The sequence below is a fragment of the Ruditapes philippinarum genome, unplaced genomic scaffold, assembly GCF_026571515.1.
Source record: "Ruditapes philippinarum isolate M1 unplaced genomic scaffold, ASM2657151v2 ctg22_1_1_1_1, whole genome shotgun sequence".
Lineage (NCBI taxonomy): Eukaryota > Metazoa > Mollusca > Bivalvia > Venerida > Veneridae > Ruditapes > Ruditapes philippinarum.
In genome coordinates this window covers 230,288-254,395 of record NW_026859666.1, presented here as the reverse complement: position 1 = coordinate 254,395, position 24,108 = coordinate 230,288, and the positions used below count along the sequence as shown (strand labels likewise).

Below are 24,108 nucleotides of genomic sequence, written 5' to 3'. Positions count from 1 at the left end.
CCCCCGTAACTAACGAGTTTCATATACTATAACTGTTTTATCGCAATGGCATAATGTTTTCTTTTTTGTATAGAAACAAATAAATAAATTAATCGTTAGCTACATTACAGTTATTTATCATAAGGCAGTTTTTCAAGTTGTTTTCGCTGCCGCAAAAAAATATACAAGAGACATCCAATATAAGAGGCGGATTGTATACTGTTACCAAGATTGATTTAAGATTAAAGGGCTTTTTTCATTTAATTTATTATCTTTGTTTATATTTTTCATTGTATTTATATATTTATTTTATTTAATTTTATTGATTTCATTTTTTTATTATCTTATGGGTTTTTTTTGCTACTGGGAATGGTCGTTACCACTGCCCCATTGGAGCCTCTATGAAAAAACTGTATTGATATATATACAAGGTGCGAAAAAAACTCGACCGATATATAACAGTCGAGTTTTTTTTCCTATATATGAATCAATGAAAAAACTGTACTGTTATATACCAATACAGTTTTGAAATGCTCATTGAAGTGTACTGAGTATAATGGGTTGGAAAGAACAAAGGAAAAGCTCACAGCCATGCGATAATATGTATATAAATGTCTGTATTTATATACATATTATAAGGTTATGACTTAAATCTTATTTTAAGGTCACCATCAAGCAGTATATACCATCCAAAGACTGTATGGTCCCCCCGTGCATAAACAGCTTATAACAATCTAAATAGGACATCTACCTGTGAACTTGATCATGCTGTTAAAAATGGTAAAAATCGCTCGGTAAGTGTAAAGATAACATTTTCTCTGATAGTAGTTTCTTAAAAATGTTAAGATAACTAATGGGTTTCCTTGCTAAATTTAGAGAATAGCTGCTTGATTCATACTTTTGCAAACCGAAACTGAAAGTAAAGTTATTTTTAGATTTTTGAAAAACATCTTCGACAATGCAATACATGTGTAAGACAATGCAATATAAGATACTCATTCACAAAGAAAACAACGCAATAAGTTGATTTTTAATAAATATTATTATAAAAATTCACAGCAATTCTAAACATAAACTTTATTCAAAATCCAACATATTGGAATCAAATCAATATTTTCTATTCCGAATACAATATAATTTATTATTTAGTATCGAAATATGGAGAACAAAAACAACATTAACAACAAAAACAACAACAAAAAATAAAAGAAAAATCAACAACAACAAAAAACGACAGCATTTTTGCTCTTGAGAAAAAATAAAGGTTATACGAAATCAACGAAATATATCCTTTAAAAAGCCTGAAAATGTTTCAATACCGCGGGATATTTTTGTTAAAACCGAATCATTTTCAGAATGTTTTTTGAATACTGAATGTTGACGTGATCTGTACCCTGCAGTTATGTATTGGCATGGAGGCTCGTAGTAATACCCCTTGTCAATTTCACGGTAGAAAATCATCCGTGAACATCGACTACAGTTAAGGTTTCCACATAGATCCGAATAACTTTCCTGTCCGTAACTGAATCCAGGTGTTGCCGGAATATCAGGCCATTCGTTCCAATGACCGGGTACAAGATCATCAAATGATATACCAACTTCCGTTTCCGCTGACGGATCCTCAAAAAGACTTTTCGAGAAAGGAATGTTTTCTTTTCTTGGAATTTCGAAAACCTTACTGGAAAAGTCGTTGTTTGTCACATTCGTTGTTACTTCATCAAAATATGCCGAAAGGTCGGAGCTATCTGAACAGACGGAACCACATTGTGCTAACGTAGATTGTCTGTCACTATACTCATCAAACGCGTTTTCGACTTGAATCATTGTTAGAAGTTTTTCGCATTCACCCCAAGGATTATCCTGTATATATTCCGTACATGTATGATTATCATCACTATGATAAGTGTAAGGAATGTTATCATCTGTCCATTCATCACTGTCATAAAACGTTAAGTCATTGAATTCATCGGAAAGGTCTTGGCTGTGATGTAATTTTTCATTTTCTATTTCTCTAGCTTCTTGGCATAGATTTATTCCACTTGTGTTTGTTGCGGAGTAATTTGAACTATTAACTAGTTCGTTTTGATTTGAATCGGTGTTTTGTTGCTCTTTTTTATTGATCTTAGTTCTACGTCGTCCTCTTCTTTTACGTTTTTGTGAGCTTTCTATTGCTGAAACAATGCATTCCTCATTCAAACTATCTTCAATTTTCTCGGTTTTCACATTGTTTATCAAAGGAAATAATTTTCCACCTGGATTCTCACCTCGTATTTCAACATTTTTGCCACCATTTTCACTCGTAAGTTTTCCAGAATAAATTTTCCTCGAGACTTTGACATTGATGAAGTCGATTTTTCCTAGAATCTCGAGTTGCTTGAACACCCAAAGTCGTCTGTTGTCTGCTGAAACCCATTTTCCTTTCAGCTTTGAAATTTCAATTTGCGGAATAGCTGAAGCGAAACATCGGCCGAAATATATATCATCTAATAACTGTCAATTATCTGTGCATATGAAATTGCTTCGAAATAGACTAAGATTTGTGAATAACGTATTTCTGACGGCCGGAGTTTGATTTCTTCTTTCTTCGAAGGTGTGACCTTCACCTTTTTGCAGGTTTGATTTTTTGTTTTTCTTCCAATAACATGTGGTGTTAAGTTTTGTTTTGCTGCTGTGGTTCTTTGTTTTTGATTCCGTCGATTTTCGGTCACCACTAGTAGACGTGTCCCTTATGTTTGTCGATGCCAAAATTCATTCGTTGAATCTGTGGTTTTCTTTGATTTCCTCTTTCTTGCTTTGCGACAGGGGTGTATCTTTCTTTGCTGCAATCCAATGTTATCTTAACATCTCCGGTAACGTTATTTTTGAGTTTACTTTCCGAATTCTTTCGGCACATATCCAAATTCAATTCTTTCTTTTTTTTCTCTATTCATCTTATAACAATACTTAATGTTCTTTGTTTGAAATATAATTAATTCCTTGTTCAGTTCAAGCGACTCTTTATATCACCACTTTTATCTTAAAAGTATTTTCCAAAATTTTGCATTAGCATCTCTTGAGTTCATTATGCAGTTATCGGGAACGATTGGTTGCTATATTTAGAATATTGGTAAACCAAGTAGCCTACTAACCTGTTACAGTCGGAAAATACTGAGTGATTTTTCGGAAAATTGATAAACGCAAACCTTCTTTATCTTTGCACGTAAACAATCTAAAACAATTTTAGGTAGCGATAAAGTATATTGTCCAGCATTTTATTCATTTCAGAAAATGAATATATTCCCGAAGCGTGTTGTATTGAAATTAAATCAAGTACATGTAGATATAATACAAAAAATCTTGTGCATTATATAATTAGTACATAGCACTGTGAGAGCTATTCCACAAAACCCACAAGACGAATAAACAAATTAGTATGAATCCTATGAAAAGTAGTGGCGAATGAGTTATTTCGTGTGTACCTGATTGTTCATTCCTTGCTGCTTGAATGCTTTGTCTTCGTCCAGTTTCTTCCTCATCAACTGGAACCAGAAATCACAATGTCTAGGTTCCCCTGCGCAACTCGACCTCCTGGTAGTATTCTATGTAAACCAATGACATGGAACAATCTTACAAATCCACTGTTTGTATTCCGCTCACTAATGTCAAGTTGATCGTTGACGCGTTCAGGTTGTCCGTTCATGTGGGCACCAGAAGGAAACAGAGATGAATTGCTCCACTCTTGCTTCTCTGAACGTTTTCGCCGTCTTCTATGTTTTCCACCCATGATTAGTGAAGTTAAATAATTTGAACATACAGGGGGGTCTCCTTTTTTCAAGATTTTTTTGTCAGTTACAAACGTGGCATATATTGTACATCATTTGGCAACATTCCAGGCGTTATGATAAAGAAAATCATCATGTGCACCCATATAGTATATCTATGGAGGGCGATCGTTGCCAAAATTCCAGACATATAATGTGTTCCTTTTTAAAACTACTTTTGAAAATGCAACATGTATGTCTAGCATTTTTTATTGCATTCGTGCACAGCAAATGATATGCCTCTTAATCCAATCTTTTAATTGAAGGCACCCGCTTTTAAATAACAAGTTTACATGTAAATCTTAACAACTGACCTAACATGGAGAGAAACAACACATTTACAAGTTCGTATCTACCATTGCATATAATACATAAGCTGTAGATATATATCTGTACCTGAAAATCACAAATGAAATGTAAAACTCGAATGCAGAAAATATAATTTAATAAAACGTGTTCCAGTCGTAGAACTACAACAGTACGTTTACACAGTTACATGTTTAAAATGACAAAAGTAGATTTCACAAAGTTAAACGATTTCTAAGTCATGCATGACGCCCCGCCTCTCTCTGAGTATTTACGATCTTCTATCACGGAAATGTACCGACAGGTATAATACCCGTCGCTGTCTCCTATTTCTCAATAAAGTGAAGGAAAACACGGCGTCAATTCTAACTTTTTTTATTTCTATAAAAAGTCCAATATCATTGGTATCAAATGAAAGATTACTCCATAAGCTTTCAATGAGTGCCTCGGAAATAAAAATGAATTAAATAGATGTATTGAATTTTTAGGTTTTTTTACTCTGAAAATAACACTCTCGAATTGGTAAGAAAAACACGGCGTTCCCTCCAAACTTTTTTTTAAGTTCGTAATATATTTTGATAATTTTGGAGATTGAAATAAAAGTGTGCTTCATACATTTATGATATATAATTATATAATGCCTAAAAATAAAAAATGAATTAAATCAAACTGAATTAACTTTTCGTTAAAAAGTTTATCATGTTACTTTCTGTAAAATAGAGAAAATAAGAATCCCTAAAGAACGCTCAAAACGACAAATTGAGAATGTTGCAGGCCCGGTTTGATTGAGCCTGCTCATGTACGGTAATGGAAAGAGCAAGTTATCGTCCACGCCCCCTAGCACCGGCTTAAGCAAAATTCAACATGAACTGGTACAATTTTGAAAAACATCCGCAGATGTGTTAATATGGCGATTATCATGGAACCTTCAATGTGACACGTAAGTGCTATACCCATGAAAAACGGCATATGATCCCCAAGTAAAAAAAAAACACACACTCTGAAATTCAGTAAGAAAAACATGGCGCCCCTACTTACTTTTTGATTTCTTGGTCAAATTTTGATAATAAACAAGATCATCAAGGAAAGGCGGCGTTAATAATAATTTTAGACTCGAGTAAAAGAATCCTTTATGAACTTTCTAGTGATGCCTTAAAAATGAAAATTAATTATGTAGAAGTATTAAAAAAAAATTTGTTTCTAATTTATTCGTTGTTTATTTTTTTTTCTCTTAAATCCACACTCATATATTCGGAAAAAAATAACGTCGCTTCCTTTAGATACTTTATTCAAAAAGGAAATTGAATATATTGAATGAAATTTAAGACCATAAGCTTTGAACAAGTATATTAAAAATCTGGAAAAGCAAAGTGATCCTCGGAAGCATTAATCACAACAAAAATTACATAAGAATTGCAGATTCGGTTTAATCGAGTCTGCACATGAGGGATAATGAACCAAGTGCAACATCCCTCACGCCCCCTAGCACCGGCTTGAACGGTACTCAATTCTCAACACTCAACACAATAGCAGCTGGCATCAATGATCCCGAAGGACCAGAAAAACACTGAAGTGATGTACGGGGCAACTTTTTTACAGCTGCCACACGGCACTTGACACCTGCTGTTGTGAAGTATTAAAATCTGGAAGCAAAGTGATCCCTTCGAAGCATAAATCACTACAAAATTAAGCACAAGAATTGCAGACTCGGTTTGATTGAGTCTGTACATGAGGGATAATGAACAATGTGCAAAAAGTTTTTATTCATACTGAAAATACCTTATTAAAGATTGTACATATGTGCTACGGGGCGGATAAGTATTTTCTTGATTTCGGAAAGGAAATCTCGGTGGCCCGCTTAAAAATCCTATTTTTTGCAAATACTTGCATAGTTTTTTGTTGAAAATGAAATTTGTGCCAGTACATTTTTCAATGATACCAATAAGAATATTGGATGGTTTTACATTATCAATAAAATTACTCCCTTGAAGTTGGTCATTTTCCCCTAAAAATTTCCAAATCGCCGATGTTTTTCTCAGGAATATAATGATAAACAAAGATCAACAAGGAAAGGCGGCGCTCAATGAACGCAACCCTACATGACCCAGCAACAAGAACAAGTGGCAAAGAAGCCCAGGCGGACCCCAAACAAAACACAGGACAGGGCACTAGGCATAGCACGGACAGGCTAATCACTAAATGATAAATAATTTTGTAACTGATAAGAACACGATGTTAAATAATAAGGTAATGCACAAGTTATCTTCATCAATAAATGGTAAAATCAGCAATTTTCAAGTGATGTTGCCGCTAGTGACAAAAAACTCTTTGTAACAAATGTAACATATATATGTTATGAAAAATGCCGTATGTTGTCCTTCAGTTTTATTTAAAAATATGGGAGAGGCGCCGTTTTATACCTGTCCGCAATAAAAGTTCGTAAATACTCCGAGAGGGGCGGGGCGTTATGCTTGACTTAAAATCGTTTAACTTTGTGAATCTACTTTTGTCATTTTAAACATGTTACTGTGTTAACGTACTCTTGTAGTTCTACAACTGGTAACACGTTTTCTTAAACTCTATTTTCCGTATTCGAGTTTTACATTTCATTTGTATATTACAGATCTATAAGTGTACAAACATGCGTATGTATTGCATGCAATGGAAGATACGAACTTGTAAATTTGTTGTCGTTTTAGATGTTAGGTCAGTTGTTACGATATATATGTAAACTTGTTATATAAAGGCGGTAACCTTCAATTAAAAGATTAAATTAAGAGGCATACAATAAAAATGGTAGGCATACAAGTTCGCATTTTCAAGTCATTTTAAAAAGGAACACTTTACATGTCTGGAATTTTGGCAACGAACGCCCTCCATAGTATATCAGGTAGACATTTCGATTTTCCGAAAAAGTTTTTGTCAAATGAATATGTATACATGCATCGAAATAAATAAATTCAGAGAGATAACATGATATTTGATAACGAAACCCATTTTCATATGTGCGCCGTTAAAATCTGAGATATGTTTACCAACTTATGGATGCGGGAACACTTTGACATCTTTTACTATATAAGTGATAGTCAAACGACATTTGTGTCTATTTAATGCTCACCCAAAATGAAAAAAAAAGTCGAAGGAGCGAACTATGGAGGTCGTCCAACACAGCCATATTTGAAATATTACATTATCGGTTTCATAGTGGATAATGTGTGCCCTTACCCACGCCTCCTAGCACTGACGTCTGTTGTCATATATATTGTACTAATTCAATTGCATTGGCAACAGCATTTGGACATAGAACAAAATTACTTCCCCTTTAATCCTTCATTACAAAAACTTACTTTAATCCTCCAATAATTAATTTCCTTTGAACCATAAGTTTCAAGTTATCAGGGAGCATTGCTTCTAAAGACATATCAATCCCTAAAAATAACTTCCCTTTAATTCCTTGGCGGCATTAATAATTACCAGGGAGATTACTCAAACAAATTTAATTATGTTCTCAATAAATTAATTACCCATTCAAGCATCACGTTTTACAGAATTATTCTTCCTAATGGACAGCGCCATTTTGATATCAGGAGGTTTTACTGTAAATTTAGAGGTAAACACAGTTACTAGCAGCAGACGATAGGAAAACAGTATAATTGTGATCATTTAACAAAAGAAGCAAAGTTAAGGGAAAAAACGACAAATATGTTATTACTCATCACACCTTGTATCTGAACTACCATATAAATGTTATTTTGCGTGTTTAGATTAGTGTTTCGGTTTCAGTAATTACACTCCCCTTCCCCTCCCCTTTAAATCGGACGAGTCTATTTGTTAATTGCATTAGAAAAGCATCGTATGGTCTGTTCCAAGGTTAAATTGTCCGATTAGTCCGATTAGTCATAGCCCGTTTTAAGTCAAGTGAAACTACATCGGCATAAAACTGCTTTTTTTCCAGATTCTATACATGGACTCCTGCTTATACATGTTATTGTATTAATAAATTTATTGTTGCCCTAGAAGCTAAACGTGTGTACATCATACACGACTTAATTCCCTTTAAAATTTTGACGTCATTTGTAATTATCAGGGGACATCATTCATACTGACAAATGTTCCCAAAAAAATGACTTCCCCTTGACACTTGGCGTCATTTGTAATCGCCAAGAATGATTAGTCATATCATTTTGTTTAATTTTGTTCTCCAAAATTACTTCCCTTTGAACAGGGTTAGTCACACATACAGACATATATTAATCCTCAGAATAACTTCCCTTTGACCCTATCAAAACAATTTGTAATTACATGTACCAGGGAAGAACCCTCATACAATTTTATTTTTGTTCTTAAGAATAACTTCCCTTTTTACCCTGAAAGGGAGATCACTAACATACTTATATTTATCCCCAGAATAAATTTCCCTTTGACCCCTTAATCGTTGCCATTTCTAATTATCATGGGAGATCATTGCGCCATATAAGTATTCAAACTCCTCGCAGCTGTTACTTCCCCTGATCAGTACAGTAACAACGTAGGTGGAAAAAATTAAATCAGAAATCTTGAAATCCAGGCTATTTGTTGCCATAGCAACCAGAATTTTCAACATAGGAAGAAAAGAAAAAGATGTGCATAATCTGCAGACTGCCATCTACCCATATTTTATGTTTCATAAAAATATTTTCAGTACTTTTTGAGTTATCACTGGATCCAGTTTATGTGTTAAATTTGCCATATTTTCAGACTACAATGTATTTGTTGCCATAGCAACCAGAATTTTCAACATAGGAAGAAAAGAAAAAGACGTGCATAATCTCCATACTGCCATCTATCCATATATCAAGTTTCATAAAAATATTTTCAGTACTTTTTGCGTTATCGCGGGATCCAGTTTTGTGGACGGACGGACTGACAGACAGACGGATAGCAAAGTGTGACGTAACCGCTGTGAGGAGTTTGATAAGTATTGATCAAGGGATGTAACCACCGCGAAGAATTTGTAATGTTTGTTCTCAATTGAACCTGAAATGGAGATTACTGATACTCTTACACTGTTTTTAGTCGCCCATACATTGTACCTACTTATTTTGTTTCCAAACATGACGCCAATTGTAAATATGAGCGGAAATCACTGGCACCAGAGTCCTTAAATAATCATAAATTAAATTACGTTTTACCCATATAACACACATTGCCCGAAATATTATCCAAATTTTTTTCAGACACACCTCGTATACTATCATATATAATTTTCATTATGATAGTCTAAGGGTCGTGTCTGATGAAAGTATAGGGTGTGTGTCTGAAAAAAAAAATTTTGATAATTTTTCGGTCAGTTTTTGTTAGTTTATTTTATGATTATTTTTAATTTAGGACCTTGGTGCATGTGTGACAGACTAAAATTTGTACTTGGGAATTATATATTGTACATCTAATTATCTCAATTTTGAACAATCATAATCACGTTATTAAATTATGTCATGGTACAGAAAATCTGTAAAAATTGACAATCCCCTTTATTCGATTATTCTGTATCAAAGAACATGTTCATGTCGTATGCTATTCAAACCGACCTTTCTGAAGGAAATTGCTAATTTGTGAGTAATTAAGATAAAATCCATCAGTTCTCATTTATTTAAACAATCCTGCGTTTAAGGAAATTAATATGTAATTCTCAGTTTGAATGTATTATTTCTTTTAAATCTTCGTCGCTGACAGGTGCTCTAAAATGCGTGTACAAATATCGACCTAGTTGCATAAAATTCGTCTAGTTCATTTTTGGATAATGCGATTTATAAACGTGTAGTTAGCTGTTACATGGGGTTCAGTGTGATAAGAAAGTAGGTCAATTTCTTAGAGAAAGCGGGTCTGTATTTTGTAAGGAAACCCTGTTGAATGTCAACAGTCAATTGTATTTACACTTCTTATTTTGATATGAGGCCATCCTTAATAATATATATGTTTGCTATTGCCGACCCAGAGTTATAAGGAGTGGGTCGATAGGTAGGCTTTTTTTTTTTGATATATAATTTTTACGGAACGTAAGTTAATACGCTAAGTACGTTGTAGCAGATTGTGGAAAATTGGACTACACTATCATCATCGGCGACGACAAAACTGACATGTAAAAGACAGTCAAAAACAATCAAAAACATGTTCACTAGTAATCATAACATGAAATAAAAAAAATGACTATGTGGACATAAATTCAAGCATGGTCAAATTACCGATGTGATAAACTAATCCTTAGAGCTGTCATTGATTCAGTGCAAAGCATATCAACGATATATCGATATCAAGTGACTAAAATCAACGATACACCGATATATCGATAATATCCTATACTCACTTGTCTGTCATTCACTTTCATACCTGTTTCAATGATTTCAGTCAAAAACATGTTCTGTACAGTGTCTTGTCCACTGCATGATTTTTTCTAGAAAATATTTTTTGTCACCATCGCTATGAAATAATTCCACTATATAACAAAAGCATAACATTAGATAAATAACAGCTTCTGTATATATTTTGGGTGAATTTTATAATTTCTAGACATTTAATTTATTAGTCAAAAGTATCGATTTTTTAGAATGTGTATCGATTATTGATCGGCAAAAAAATATCAATGATACATCGATATTGTCGATATCGATGACAGCTCTACTAATCCTGCGTAAATATTCCCGTACGACCTGAAAAATTATAGTGGATCACCGGGACATTTCGTTCTCTCGGGTGATCATTACTCAATTTATTACTTGTCTGTAAAAAATAACACACGCAAGATTTGTCTCCTATAATTTCTGAATGGCGGATAATTGCACCCCTGTTTTAAAAATGTTAAAATCGTCTGCGCAGAGATAGCTTTGTACACGAGGCCAAGAAACTGAATAGAACTTATGCTGGAAAACTTGGACCTTCTATTATACCACTTGATAAATCTGACCTGCCAACCCCATGGATTAAAGAACTGTCCAACACACATATTAATATGACTGAGCCACTACTACTTCCAAGTACAAAAGATGATGTCACCAAAAAAGCACTCACACTCGCAATGATAGCTGATGAGTACACACAAGAGTCATGGACTCATATCTATAATCTATACAGATGGCTCAGCTACAGCAGCTATAAAAGATGGGGGAGCTGGCATCTACATCCAACATACCAATGGTAAAAGTGACACAGTTAGTGTAGCAACGGGGAAATACTGTACCAACTACAAGGCAGAGTATGAAGCCATCATGACAGCTCTGAAAGTGATTGAAGAGTCTCCAGAGGACTGCCCGCAGATCGTCATATTAACGGATGCTCTGTCGGTACTACAGGCCCTAGAACACCATCAGCTGCCTGAACTATCAGAGGTGCTATCTCGCATGTCACAAACAAGACAAATAGCACGTCAGTGGATCCCCGCACATTGCGGCATCCCTGGAAATGAAAAGGCTGATAAACTGGCAAAGCTAGGAGCGGAAGGTGATCAGCACATGAACCACATCAGCTAAAAGAAGAAGACCAAAACAATCAAAACAGCAATGAGGTGCCAGTCAAACAAGGATGACTACCACTACCTGGACAGGAAGAAGCAAGTAACTATTTTTAGGCTCCGCACAGGTCATAACAGGCTGAACGCACATATGTACAAAATAAAACTAGCTGCCTCTCCCAAGTGATCCTGTGGACGTGACAACCAAACAGCTGAACATCTCCTACAACGATGTCCTCTCCTGGAACAACAGAGAAGAGCGGTGTGGCCAGTGGCGACCGGGATACAAACGAAACTACACGGCGCAATGGAGGAACTGCAGAAGACTGCAACCTTCATCGATGTGACCGGCCTGAGATTGTAGCGGTGAACGAGAAGAAGAAGAAAATGTTAAAATATTTAATTGTTAGTTACCAAAAATTATCGCCGATTGTTGAAATTCCATAGCGCTAAAAGACACAAAAACACTCGCGCATAAAGTAGCATCCATAAATAAAAGGAATATAATGTTTCCATTGTTAAATAATAAATACAAAATTTACACACAAAATGACCTCTGACAAATGACTGGTCGGCTCTTCTGAAGAATCTGTGAATCTTTGATGTTTACACACCTGTAGTTGTTGCCGAATCATCAAAGAAGTGCCGACACTCAATTGACTTCCACCTCTTTTTTATATATCAGAAAAAAAACTGTCATTTCTTTTTGTCAAGGAATGATTACACATGTTTAATTATTGCTCAAGTAAAAAAAAATGTTGGATATTTATTGTGTCAATTATTGACATATTATTAATCGTAAGTGCATTTTGATTGTGATATTTATTTACATTTTTATGATCTTGAAGATATTGTCTGCTATCAAAACAATAATGCATATGAAAGGACCACAGCTTCCAAAAATTTATTTTTTCGGTCAATTTAATGACAGAATCCCCGCTGCTACCAGAAATGTTTTATTGCATGGGCTAAGTATTTAATCTGTGTCGGCAGTCATAAACAAACGAACATGTACCACAAAGCACAATCATTAAAATTACCACATGGTAAACTAGTGACCATATAAATGCTTTACAAATATTCATTAATTGAACAAACATTATTTTTAATCCCGTTTCCACACCTTTATTATTTGATACGTTTTATTATTAGTTAATTCAACTTAATTGCCGCGCGCATGCAGTACTGCGTGACATAAAGAAAATATCCTTCCCTGGTTGGTCGCTATTTATGTAAATACTTTCAATAGTAACACCCTAATTTTATGCACAGAATGCCCTCATGAATGATCACTTGTTACTTTACATATTAAATTTGTGATTTTCCTCCAATTTTATTTTTGTTTTCGAGAGAATTTTTTGGCTGGAATGCCCTGGCTGATTTGGCGGAAATAAAAAAAATCTGATTTTTTTAAGCTGAAAAAAACTTTTGAGTCGGGGCATTTTCGCGGGGTCGGCCGGCAATAGCAAACAGATAATTTTTTAAGAGTGGCCTGAACAGATGAACAAGGTTGATCCTGACAGTAATGGTTAGAATAATTTAAAAGTATTTTATATTAAAATAAAGACTTCAGTTAACTACATTTTTAGCTCACCTGTCACAAAGTGACAGGGTAAGCTTTTGTGATCGCTTTTCGTCCGGCGTCCGTCCGTCAGTCCGTCCGTCCGTCGTCCGTCCGTGAACTTTTACTTTAAATGACATCTCCTCATAAACCACTAAGCCAATTTCATCCAAACTTCACAGGAATGTTCCTTTGGTGGTCACCTTTAAAAATTGTTCAAAGAATTTAATTCCATGGCCATGGCAACCGAAAGAAAAAACTTTAAATATCTTCTTTTAAAAGACCATAAGAGCTAGAGCTTAGATATTTGGCATGAAACATCTTCTAGTGAGTGTCTACCAAGTTTGTTCAAATAAAAGCCCTGGGGTCAAAATTGGCCCCGCCCCGGGGGGGTCATTGATTTTCCCTATATGCATATAGTAAAAACTTATAAAATCTTCTTTTAAAGAACCCAAAGAGCTAGAGCTAAGATATTTAGCATGAAACATGTTCTAATGGGTGTCTACCAAGTTTGTTGAAATAAAAGCCCTGGGGTCAAAATTGGCCCCGCCCCAGGGGGTCATTGATTTTCCCTATATGCATATAGTAAAATCTTAAAAAAATCTTCTTTTAAAGAACTCAAAGAGCTATGGCTAAGATATTGAGCATCAAACATTTTCTAATCAGTGTCTACCAAGTTTGTTCAAATAAAAGCCCTGGGGTCAAAATTGGCCCCGCCCCGGGGGGTCATTGATTTTCCCTATATGCATATAGTAAAAACTTAAAAAATCTTCTTTTAAAGAACCAAAAGAGTTAGAGCTAAGATATTTAGCATGAAACATGTTCTAATAAGTGTCTACCAAGTTTGTTCAAATAAAAGCCCTGGGGTCAAAATTGGCCCCGCCCCGGGGGGTCATTGATTTTCCCTATATGCATATAGTAAAAACTTAAAAAATCTTCTTTTAAAGAACCCAAAGAGCTAGAGCTAAGATATTAAGCATGAAACATCTTCTAATGGGTGTCTACCAAGTTTGTTCAAATAAAAGCCCCGGGGTCAAAATTGGGTCCGCCCCAGGGGGTCATTGATTTTCCCTATATGTATATAGTAAAAACTTAAAAAATATTCTTTTAAAGAACCAAAAGAGTTAGAGCTAAGATATTTAGCATGAAATATCTTCTAATGGATGTCTACCAAGTTTGTTCAAATAATTTGTGCAAATAAAAGCCCTTGGGTTAAATTGGCCCTGCAATGTTGGGGGTGGTTGGGGGGGCCTATATACAGGTGAGCGACCTCAGGGCCATCATGGCCCTCTTGTTTAAAGATACCTTGACAAAATCATGACGTCTTTTTTTTAATAATACAGAAAGACACAAACAAGAACTGAAAGGTACTATAAGGTACCTTAATAAAAGCTTAATTTTCCTGAATAAATAAAAGAAAATTGACATTTTATTTCGTAAACAGACATAATGCAAACAAAACTCTTACCATTTGTATTTTGTCAAGAAATTTAACAGGTCTGTAAATCATATTTTCAGTTACTGTATATGATAATGATTGGTCTTGATAATAGTAATGAAGATCTGTGGTTGACTATAACTTATAAGCTTCTATTTGCATACTATAATTGATGTTGATTTTCTTTTGTTTTCTAAAGGGAATCCTATGATATTTTTGTTTACACACAATGACTTAATGACCATTATCCTGTAATTAACTTTGTCATCACAAATTGTTCTTTACTTTCAGGAAAACCATCAGGATGAAACTGTTACACAGCTGATATGTGAGACAACAGGCCAAATTTGTCCCATTCATTTCAGTATGGAAGACCTGTTAGTATTGATTTTATTATACATTTATGAGTATTGAATTTCCCAAAGTTGTTGTTAGCTACATGTATGTGTCTTTTGCTGCTGGTTGACATGTAGATTTTGGTTTTGATTGACCGTGAATCTCCTGAATTTCTTAAATCAGGGGTGTTTTTTCTCTTATACATGTATAACTATATATATAAATACTAGAAAACAGTACCATGTCCCAATAAAAAATAGACTCTGAAAATTCCTGTTCAAAATCTGTAAATTAAAAAGGTAAAAAAAATAGTAATATCTCCAGAATTTGTTTGCTACTGGCACCATTCCCAAAGTAGAGGGAAAAATGCTGTAAATGGATATATCCTTCTTCCAAGTTTGGAACAATCCATAATCAATTTTGAGGATATTAAGATGAAAATTTGACTCACATGCAGGCTAGCCTGGCTCTATACTGGTGACAAATGATTTTGCATAATTTCTTGTCTACATAATCGTTCTAGGACAAATTTCATGAGATCAGCAAGTTTATTGTTTATAAAAATAGTCTGTCTTTGATAAGAAACTATATTGGTCTCAGAGGTGTTTATCGGCTGTTTAACAATGAATGCATGTGCATGAAAACAACAAACAGATGTTGGGGGTGTGAGGGATGTTTCACATTTTCATAATCCCTTATGTCCTAGACCCAATCAAATGGTGTCGGCAATTTTTATGTTATTTTGATTATTTTAATGCTTCTGAGGAATCACTTTTTCCAGATATTTCAATAGACGATAAACACCACTCAGACCAATATTATTTTAATTCTTAAAAGACAAAATCAGGGAGATCACTAGTGCTATTTTTTAAAGCAGAGATTATTTTGCTGTTGATTTTGGTATCAGGCTGTTCTATTTCACACCCATCTGTCGCTAAGGTATAAAAATGTTTAAACAAAAGAAATAATAAGGAAAAACTTACATGTCAAACTGGATTGTATTGTGTTTACATCAGTGCCTGATAAATTAATTTTCATCCCCACCCATGTCATTTCAGTGTCTTTATGAATGTTTTGTATACTTGTACTTTGGGTGATGTCATTACTCTGCTTTTAAATTGCCTTAGATTTTTGTAATGTAGATTATATTAACTTATATGGATAAAACCTGTGTGAATGGAAAATATCAATAAAAATATGTTATTATTATTGCCTTAAAAGGCTACCATTTTTTTCTTCTTGTATATATGACAAAGCCACAAGGCATGTTAGAATGTTGTATATCTGTTTAATTGCTTGTTTTCAGGAAAATCTACGAAGCAGCTGGCTGCAATGATAACACATTTGTTCAAAATGCTCTAGATGGGAAGTATGGGGAATTATTGAAGGATGACCTTGAACTTGCTTTACACATGGCTGCTGCCAATGGTCATCTTGATTGTGTTTCCCTCTTGCTGGATCATAAAGTAAGTGTTCATGCAAGAAATGGCTCAGAGGAAACACCATTGATACTTGCAGCTCAGGGTGGTCATGACGATTTAGTAAAGAAGCTTCTTGAAAGAGGAGCAAGCATTCATGATCAAAACTGCATGGGTTATACACCTCTTATGAAAGCGTGCGAGTTTGGTCATATCCGGACTGTGGAACTGTTGTTGAAACATGGTGCTAGTGTAAATCACATGGAACATGGAGGAGATGAGCACCATGGTGTTCCAAATGGTCTTCCAAATGGCTCAGCGAAAAATTTACTACCCAAATATATGCCTCATGGTTATACAGCCTACATGGTCCTGGTGCTGAAACAACCGGAAAACTATGAAAAGATTTTGAAATTATTGATTGAAGCTAATATGCCAGTGAATGAAATGGACTTAGAAAATACGACAGTTTTGTTACATGCTGCTAATAGGTGTTCTGCTGATGTACTCGAGATGTTATTGAAGGCAGGAGCTGATGTGAACACCTGTGACGTCTGGGGTGTTACGCCATTAATCAGTGCGGCAGCTTATAACAAAACAGAAAATGTGAAAATTCTTCTCAGGTACGGAGCTGATGTTTCTATCGTTTGTAAAGCAAAGAGGACAGCTCTTTCTGTGGCAACTAGAACAGGTACTGAAGAGCTCATTCAGACCATCTTAGAGGCAGGGGCCGACCCGGAACACAAGAATGCCCATGGTGGAACTCCCTTCTTCATTGCACTAATGCACTTCAACTACTCAGCAATTAAATGTCTATTGAAAGCAGGTTGTGCTCTTAATGTCACCTGCCGTGATATGACAACACTTAAAGTGATGAGCTATTTTGAATGTGCGCTGTCTCGTAAAAGTGTGCATATGATTGACATGTTGTACAAAGCAGGTGCTTGTTCGAATAAAGATATTTTCAGGGTATATACAGATGAAACGTTCAAAGAGCAATGTGCAGATCAACCTGAAATTATTGATTTATTGACCCGAATGGCATCAGCGCCAAAATGCTTACGATGCGTTTGTCGGAAAGTTGTTCGGGACAACATAGCTCGACCTCTGCCAAGGAGTGTCTCTTATCTTAGTCTACCAAAGACATTGAAAGATTATCTGCTGTACTCTGATATCATTCTTCCTGTAGATTAAGTATGATTTGAACAATTAGCAGCTCATTTAGAATATTTCATTGAACAATTTACCTGCTGAATTTATGTAATGGCTTTGTCCTGCTTTGAATTTGGTACAGTCCATTCAAAGTTTAAGGGAGTTCAGTATCAAAATACTGTGTTTAAGCTACTAACAGCATAGAGCCTGGGTAGATTGTACAGATGTGCAGTCTGGCTTAGCTCTTTACTTGTGGTAAAGGCTTATCATTTTCAGTTCTAGCAGGTTAAGAATTATGGCCTATGAAACATACATTGTACATGCATTTTGTACATGCTGTTTGTTTGAATTAAACTTAGTTCTTGAAACTTGTGCTAATATACATGTTCATTGTTGATGTCTCCTATAGATAAATAAAAAAAAAGCCACATAAAAAACTTTGAAAAAGAAAATATAGATATTAATATATGGTATATCAATGTACGGTATTCATTGTGAAATTCCTTGGTCTTGGAATAATTTTTGTGTTTTTGTTATAATATTTTCATATACAGAAGCAGTTTTGTTAATGTTTTGGTTTGTGGATTTTGTTGGCAACATTTATTAGTCAATACTTAGACCATAGTTTATTTAATTACTTACTTTTTTCATTAAGTTAAATAACTGCCAATATTGTTTGATATGACATACTAGTAATTGCCAAATTAGAAGACAGGTTGTTGTAGACAAGACAAATGTTTGTATATCATGTTCAAAATCTGATTTTTTTTCTGTCTAAGGTAAATATTGCAGATGGACAAGTTGTCCTCTTAATTATTATACCCCCGCACAACAAAGTTGTAAGGGGGGTATACTGGAATCAGGTTGTCCTTCCAGCCGGCCGTCGGTTTTTCCTTGTCCGCCCAATAACTAAAGATTCCTTTGACCCATAGTCTTCATATTTGGCATGGAGGTTAGTCATGATGAGTAGATGACCCCTATTGATTTTGAGGTCACTGGGTCAAAGGTCAAGGTCACAGGGGCCTTGACTAGAAAAAGCTTGTCCGCCCAATAACTTAAGATTCCTTTGACCCACAGTCTTCATATTTGGCATGGAGGTTAGTCATGATGAGTAGATGACCCCTATTGATTTTGAGGTCACTGGGTCAAAGGTCAAGGTCACAGGGTCTTGACTGAAAAAAGCCTGTCTGCCCAATAACTTAAGATTCCTTTGACCCACAGTCTTCATATTTGGCATGGAGGTTAGTCATGATGAGTAGATGACCCCTATTGATTTTGAGGTCACTGGGTCAAAGGTCAAGGTCAAACAGGCCTTGACTAAAAAAGCTTGTCCGCCTAATAACTTAATATTCCTTTGACCCACTGTCTTCATATATGGCATGGAGGTTAGTCATGATTATTAGATGACCCCTATTGATTTTGAGGTCAAAGGTCAAGGTCACATGGGCCTTCACTAAAAAAGATTGTCCACCCATTAACTTAAGAATCCTTTGACCCAGTTTTCATATATGGTATTGAGGTTGTTTATGATTATAAGATTGATTTTGAGGTCACTGGGTCAAATTGACAGGGACCTTGACCTAACAAAGTCTGTTGGCTCAATTGCTTAAGAATGCTTTGGTCAACAGTCACCATATTTGGTATTGAGGTTGTTTATGACTAGTAGATGACCCCTATTGATTTTTAGGTGACTGTGTCAAAGGTCAAGGTCACAGGGGCTTTTACTACAATAAGCTTGTCTGCTCAAATGCTTAAGGTCCTCAGTGTATTGATTTTGACATTTTCACATTTGAAGCATGTAGAATACATAACTTAGCAATGCACTAGCTTACTAACCTCAGATTTGGCAGGGAAGTTGTCCTTGAGCTCTAAATGGCTACCGTTGATTCTGACAAAGTGGTATGCAGGGGTATTCACGCCAAGACAGTGGCAGTTCTAGTTACATTAGTTAATTTAGGATTCCGCTAAAATACTGTTAACTTTCAACTTCAAGTGCTATTTGGGCAGTTTATGCAAGAAGTAACAAGGTAGATGAGGAAAAGAAAACAATTCATAAAAAAATCAATTCACAAAAACACCTGAATTGTCAACTATGACACTGTTTTGTGAAATATCAGAATTTAAAATAAGCATCTTTATATGGGTTCACTTAATTAACAGACCTGCCTAAAGAAAAAAAGAAGAAGAAAACGTTTTGATTTGATGTCACAAATTCAAGAAACATATTGTACTGAAGGAAAGGGAGATTGAATTTGTTGAAAATTCTCAAATGTTGCTCTAATATTCGATAATTTTAAATTTATCTGTTTTGGGTAATGGCTGTAGCCAGATATAAGTATATATACATTTACTCCAGATAATTGATTGTTAAATGATATTACATAATTATTCTAGTCTTGTCAATAAATAGTTTATGGGATTGAAATATATGTCTGATCAGGGTGTAAGGTTATAAAGGAATTTTCTTATCTCAAACTCAGAACTCCAGTCCAGTAGCTGATTGGTGGGATTAAAACGATAAAATTGGGCAGCTAGGCCATTATGTAGCAGTGTAGAACAAAGTTTGGCAGCACAGAAGTGCTTGCTTGTCTGATTTTATAATGATGGTAAAATTATCACAGCTAGCATTAGATATATACAGTCATGTATAGCAATACTTTATGTTCATTTGAAGTACGTCAGAGCAAGTTTTATAATAAATGGTTGTTATTTTCTGACAGGGAAGTCTGTTTAACATGATTACAAGAATTCTATTTGACCTTTCTAAAGCAGTATTGCCTTTAAACAGTTTGAATGTTAGTAGCCACAATGACTTGCCAATGCTTATAGGGTACATTATAACCAGAACCTCAGAACCCCTTTAGAACAATTACCTCAGATTTCAGATTTTTCCAAAATAAGATTTCCCAGAAGAGTCAACCTTTCTAGAGCAACAAATCAAGATGCAACCAAAATATTGCCCCTGTCGTTCACACTGTATGCGCTGCTCCTTAAACATACCTTTTATAGCTGATCAAAATTATCCTTTTATTCATTTTACAGATAATTGTAAGAATTTGTATAATTTTTTACTGTATTTATTATGCCCCCATTTCGAAGAAAAGGGGGTATATTGCTTTGCACTTGTCGGTCCGTCGGTCCGTCGGTCCGTAGACCAAATGGTTTCCGAGTGATAACTAAAGAACCCTTAGGCCTAGGAACTTCAAACTTGGTATGGTGATTGGTCATGACCAGTAGATGACCCCTATTGATTTTGGGGTCAATGGGTCAAAGGTCAAGGTCACATTGACCTTGTAAGCAAAAACGGTTTCCGATCAATAACTAAAGAACCTTAAGGCCTAGGAACTTCAAACTTGGTATGGTGATTGGTCATGATCAGTAGATGACCCCTATTGATTTTGGGGTCAAGGGGTCAAAGGTCAAGGTCACATTGACCTCTTGGGTAAAAACGGTTTCTGATCAATAACAAAAGAACCCTTAGGCCTAGGAACTTCAAACTTGGTATGGTGATTGGTTATGACCAGCAGATGACCCCTATTGATTTTGGGGTTAAGGGGTCAAAGGTCAAGGTCACATTGACCTTGTAGGTAAAAACGGTTTCCGATCAATAACTAAAGAACCCTTAGGCCTAGGAACTTCAAACTTGGTATGGTGATTGGTCATGACCAGTAGATGACCCCTATTGATTTTGGGGTCAAGGGGTCAAAGGTCAAGGTCACATTGACCTTGTAAGCAAAAACGGTTTCCGATCAATAACTAAAGAACCTTAAGGCCTAGGAACTTCAAACTTGGTATGGTGATTGGTCATGATCAGTAGATGACCCCTATTGATTTTGGGGTCAAGGGGTCAAAGGTCAAGGTCACATTGACCTTGTAAGCAAAAACAGTTTCCAATCAATAACTAAAGAACTTTAAGGCCTAGGAACTTCAAACTTGGTATGGTGATTGGTCATGATCAGTAGATGACCCCTATTGATTTTGGGGTCAAGGGGTCAAAGGTCAAGGTCACATTGACCTCTTGGGTAAAAACGGTTTCTGATCAATAACAAAAGAACCCTTAGGCCTAGGAACTTCAAACTTGGTATGGTGATTGGTCATGATCAGTAGATGACCCCTATTGATTTTGGGGTTAAGGGGTCAAAGGTCAAGGTCACATTGACCTTGTAGGTAAAAACGGTTTCCGATCAATAACGAATGAACCCTTAGGCCTAGGGACTTCAAACTTGATATGGTGATTGGTCATGATCAGTAGATGACCCCTATTGATTTTGGGGTCAAGGGGTCAAAGGTCAAGGTCACATTGACCTCTTAGGTAAAAACGGTTTCCGATCAATAACTAAAGAACCCTTAGGCCTAGGAACTTCAAACTTGGTATGGTGATTGGTCATGACCAGCAGATGACCCCTATTGATATTGGGGTTAAGGGGTCAAAGGGCAAGATCACATTGAACTTGTATGTAAAAATGCTTTCCAATCAATAACTTAAGAACCCGTAGGCCTAGGAACTTCAAACTTGGTATGGTGATTGGTCATGACCAGCAGATGACCTATTGATTTTGGGGTCAAGGGGTCAAAGGTCAAGGTCACATTGACCTTGTAGGTAAAAATGGTTTCTGATCAATAAACTAAAAACGCTTAGGCCTGGGAACTTCAAACTTTGTATGATGATTGGTCGTGACCAGCAGATGACCCCTATTGAGTTTTGGGTCAAGGGGTCAAAGGTCAAGGTCACATTGACCTTGTAAGTAAAAACGGTTTCTGATCAATAACTTAAGAACACTTAGGCCTAGGAACTTCAAACTTGGTATGGTGATTTGTCATGACCAGCAGATTACCCCTATTGATTTTGGGATCAAGGGGTCAAAGGTCAAGGTCACATTGACATTGTAAGTAAAAACGGTTTCTGATCAATAACTAAAGAACGCTTCGGCCTAGGAACTTCAAACTTGGCATGGTGATTGGTCATGACCAGCAGATGACCCCTATTGATTTTGGAGTTAAAGGTCAAGGTCACATTGACCTTGTATGTTAAAACGGTTTCCGATCAATAACTCAAGAACCCTTAGGCCTAGGAACTTCAAACTTGGTATGGTGATTGGTCATGACCAGCAGATGACTTATTGATTTTGGGGTCAAGGGGTCAAAGGGCAAGGTCACATTGACCTTGTAGGTAAAAACGGTTTCCGATCAATTAACTAAAAACGCTTAGGCCTAGGAACTTCAAACTTTGTATGATGATTGGTCATGACCAGCAGATGACCCCTATTGAGTTTTGGGTCAAGGGGTCAAAGGTTAAGGTCATGACCAGTAGATACTTGATAACCCTTATTAATTGTTTGATCACTGGGTCAGAAGTCATGCATAATAACCTTATTACATGACTAATTGGCTGCTGATATGGGGCATACATGTTTTACAAACATATCTTGTTAAATTATAGATCTTTGCTACGCATTTAAAAACTTGAAATTTATCATCATAAAGTTTGTCTGTTTATAATTAATTGTAGATAAATATTTATCATTCTTTTCTCCAGTGTTTTAAGCTCCTACTACACTTAAGTCAAGTGGAAAGCTCAGAATCTTGGCGGCAACAGAATTCACCCATGTGATCAGTACAGACCAAGATGTGTCGCCTGATCACGGTCTGCACTGTTCACTATTCAGTCAGTACATTATTAGAAATAATAGGTCCATATCTGTTTATTGTCCCCCGCCTTTTTGAAGAAAAAAGGGGGATATAGAAATAGGCTCCGTCCGTCTGCACTCACAGGACAGTAATTATGTGGCTAGAGGGACAATAAGTAACTGTTCTTTCTCTTTGATGTCATTCATTCCGTAATGCTTTTATGTGGCTATTTTCTATTGTGTGGCTAAAAAGAACAATAGAGAGAACAATAGAGTAGCCACATTATTACTCTCCTGTCTGTCCGTCCGTCCGTCACACTTTCGTGTCCGGTCCATAACTTTGTCATTTATCAAAGGAATTTGAAATAACTTGGCACAAATGTTTGTTATAATAAGATGATGTGTCATGCGCAACAACCAGACCTCTACCTCTAAGGTTGCACTTGCTCATTCAAGGTCAACATTGTCTATTTGAGGGTATATGTTGTGTCCGGTCCATAACTATCTTTGAAGGGATTTTGAAAATACTTGCCACAATTGTTCACAATAATGAGACGATGTGTCATGCGCAACAACCGGTCACCTACCTCCAAGGTCAAGGTCACACTTGGAGGTCAAATATTAACATAGTCTGTTATAGGGTATATTTTGTGTCCGGTCCATAACTTTTTCATAGATCAAAGGATTTTGAAAATACTTGGCACAAATAGTCACTATAATAAGATGATGTGTCATGCGCAACACCTGCGTCCCTACCTCCAAGGTCAAGGTCACAGTAACTGTTAGAGGACAAATTTAAACATTGTCTGTTATAGGGTATATTTTTTGTCCGATTTAGAACTTCTTCATAGTTCAAGGGATTTTAAAATAACTTGGCACATATAGTCACTATAATAAGACAATATGTCAAGTACAACACCTGCACCCCTACCTCCAAGGTCAAGGTCACACTTAGAGGTCAAAGGTTAACAGAGTCTATTGTATGGTATATTTTGTGTCCTGTCCATA

At 35.7% G+C, this 24,108-nt stretch overlaps 3 protein-coding genes across 3 annotated transcripts; 2 read left to right on the top strand and 1 right to left on the bottom strand.

The window, feature by feature from the left end:
- Nucleotides 1–1,002: 1,002 nt before the first annotated feature.
- LOC132757441 (uncharacterized) lies at nucleotides 1,003–3,742 on the bottom strand. Its single transcript, XM_060748724.1, has 3 exons — nucleotides 3,590–3,742; nucleotides 3,438–3,497; nucleotides 1,003–2,469 (listed from the first exon to the last, which is right to left on the bottom strand). Exons 1-3 carry the CDS (start codon nucleotides 3,740–3,742, stop codon nucleotides 1,255–1,257), a joined length of 1,428 nt encoding a protein of 475 aa, XP_060604707.1. The 3' UTR covers nucleotides 1,003–1,254.
- A 5,860-nt stretch (nucleotides 3,743–9,602) lies between these two features.
- LOC132757429 (ankyrin repeat domain-containing protein 50-like) lies at nucleotides 9,603–17,854 on the top strand. The gene is made up of 3 exons (XM_060748713.1): nucleotides 9,603–9,676; nucleotides 14,859–14,944; nucleotides 16,210–17,854. The coding sequence occupies exons 2-3, from the start codon at nucleotides 14,934–14,936 to the stop codon at nucleotides 17,513–17,515; spliced, it is 1,317 nt and encodes a 438-aa protein (XP_060604696.1). The 5' UTR covers nucleotides 9,603–9,676; nucleotides 14,859–14,933; the 3' UTR covers nucleotides 17,516–17,854.
- On the top strand, nucleotides 11,147–11,587 carry LOC132757440 (ribonuclease H-like). The gene has a single exon (XM_060748723.1). The coding sequence runs from the start codon at nucleotides 11,147–11,149 to the stop codon at nucleotides 11,585–11,587; it is 441 nt and encodes a 146-aa protein (XP_060604706.1).
- Nucleotides 17,855–24,108: the final 6,254 nt, after the last annotated feature.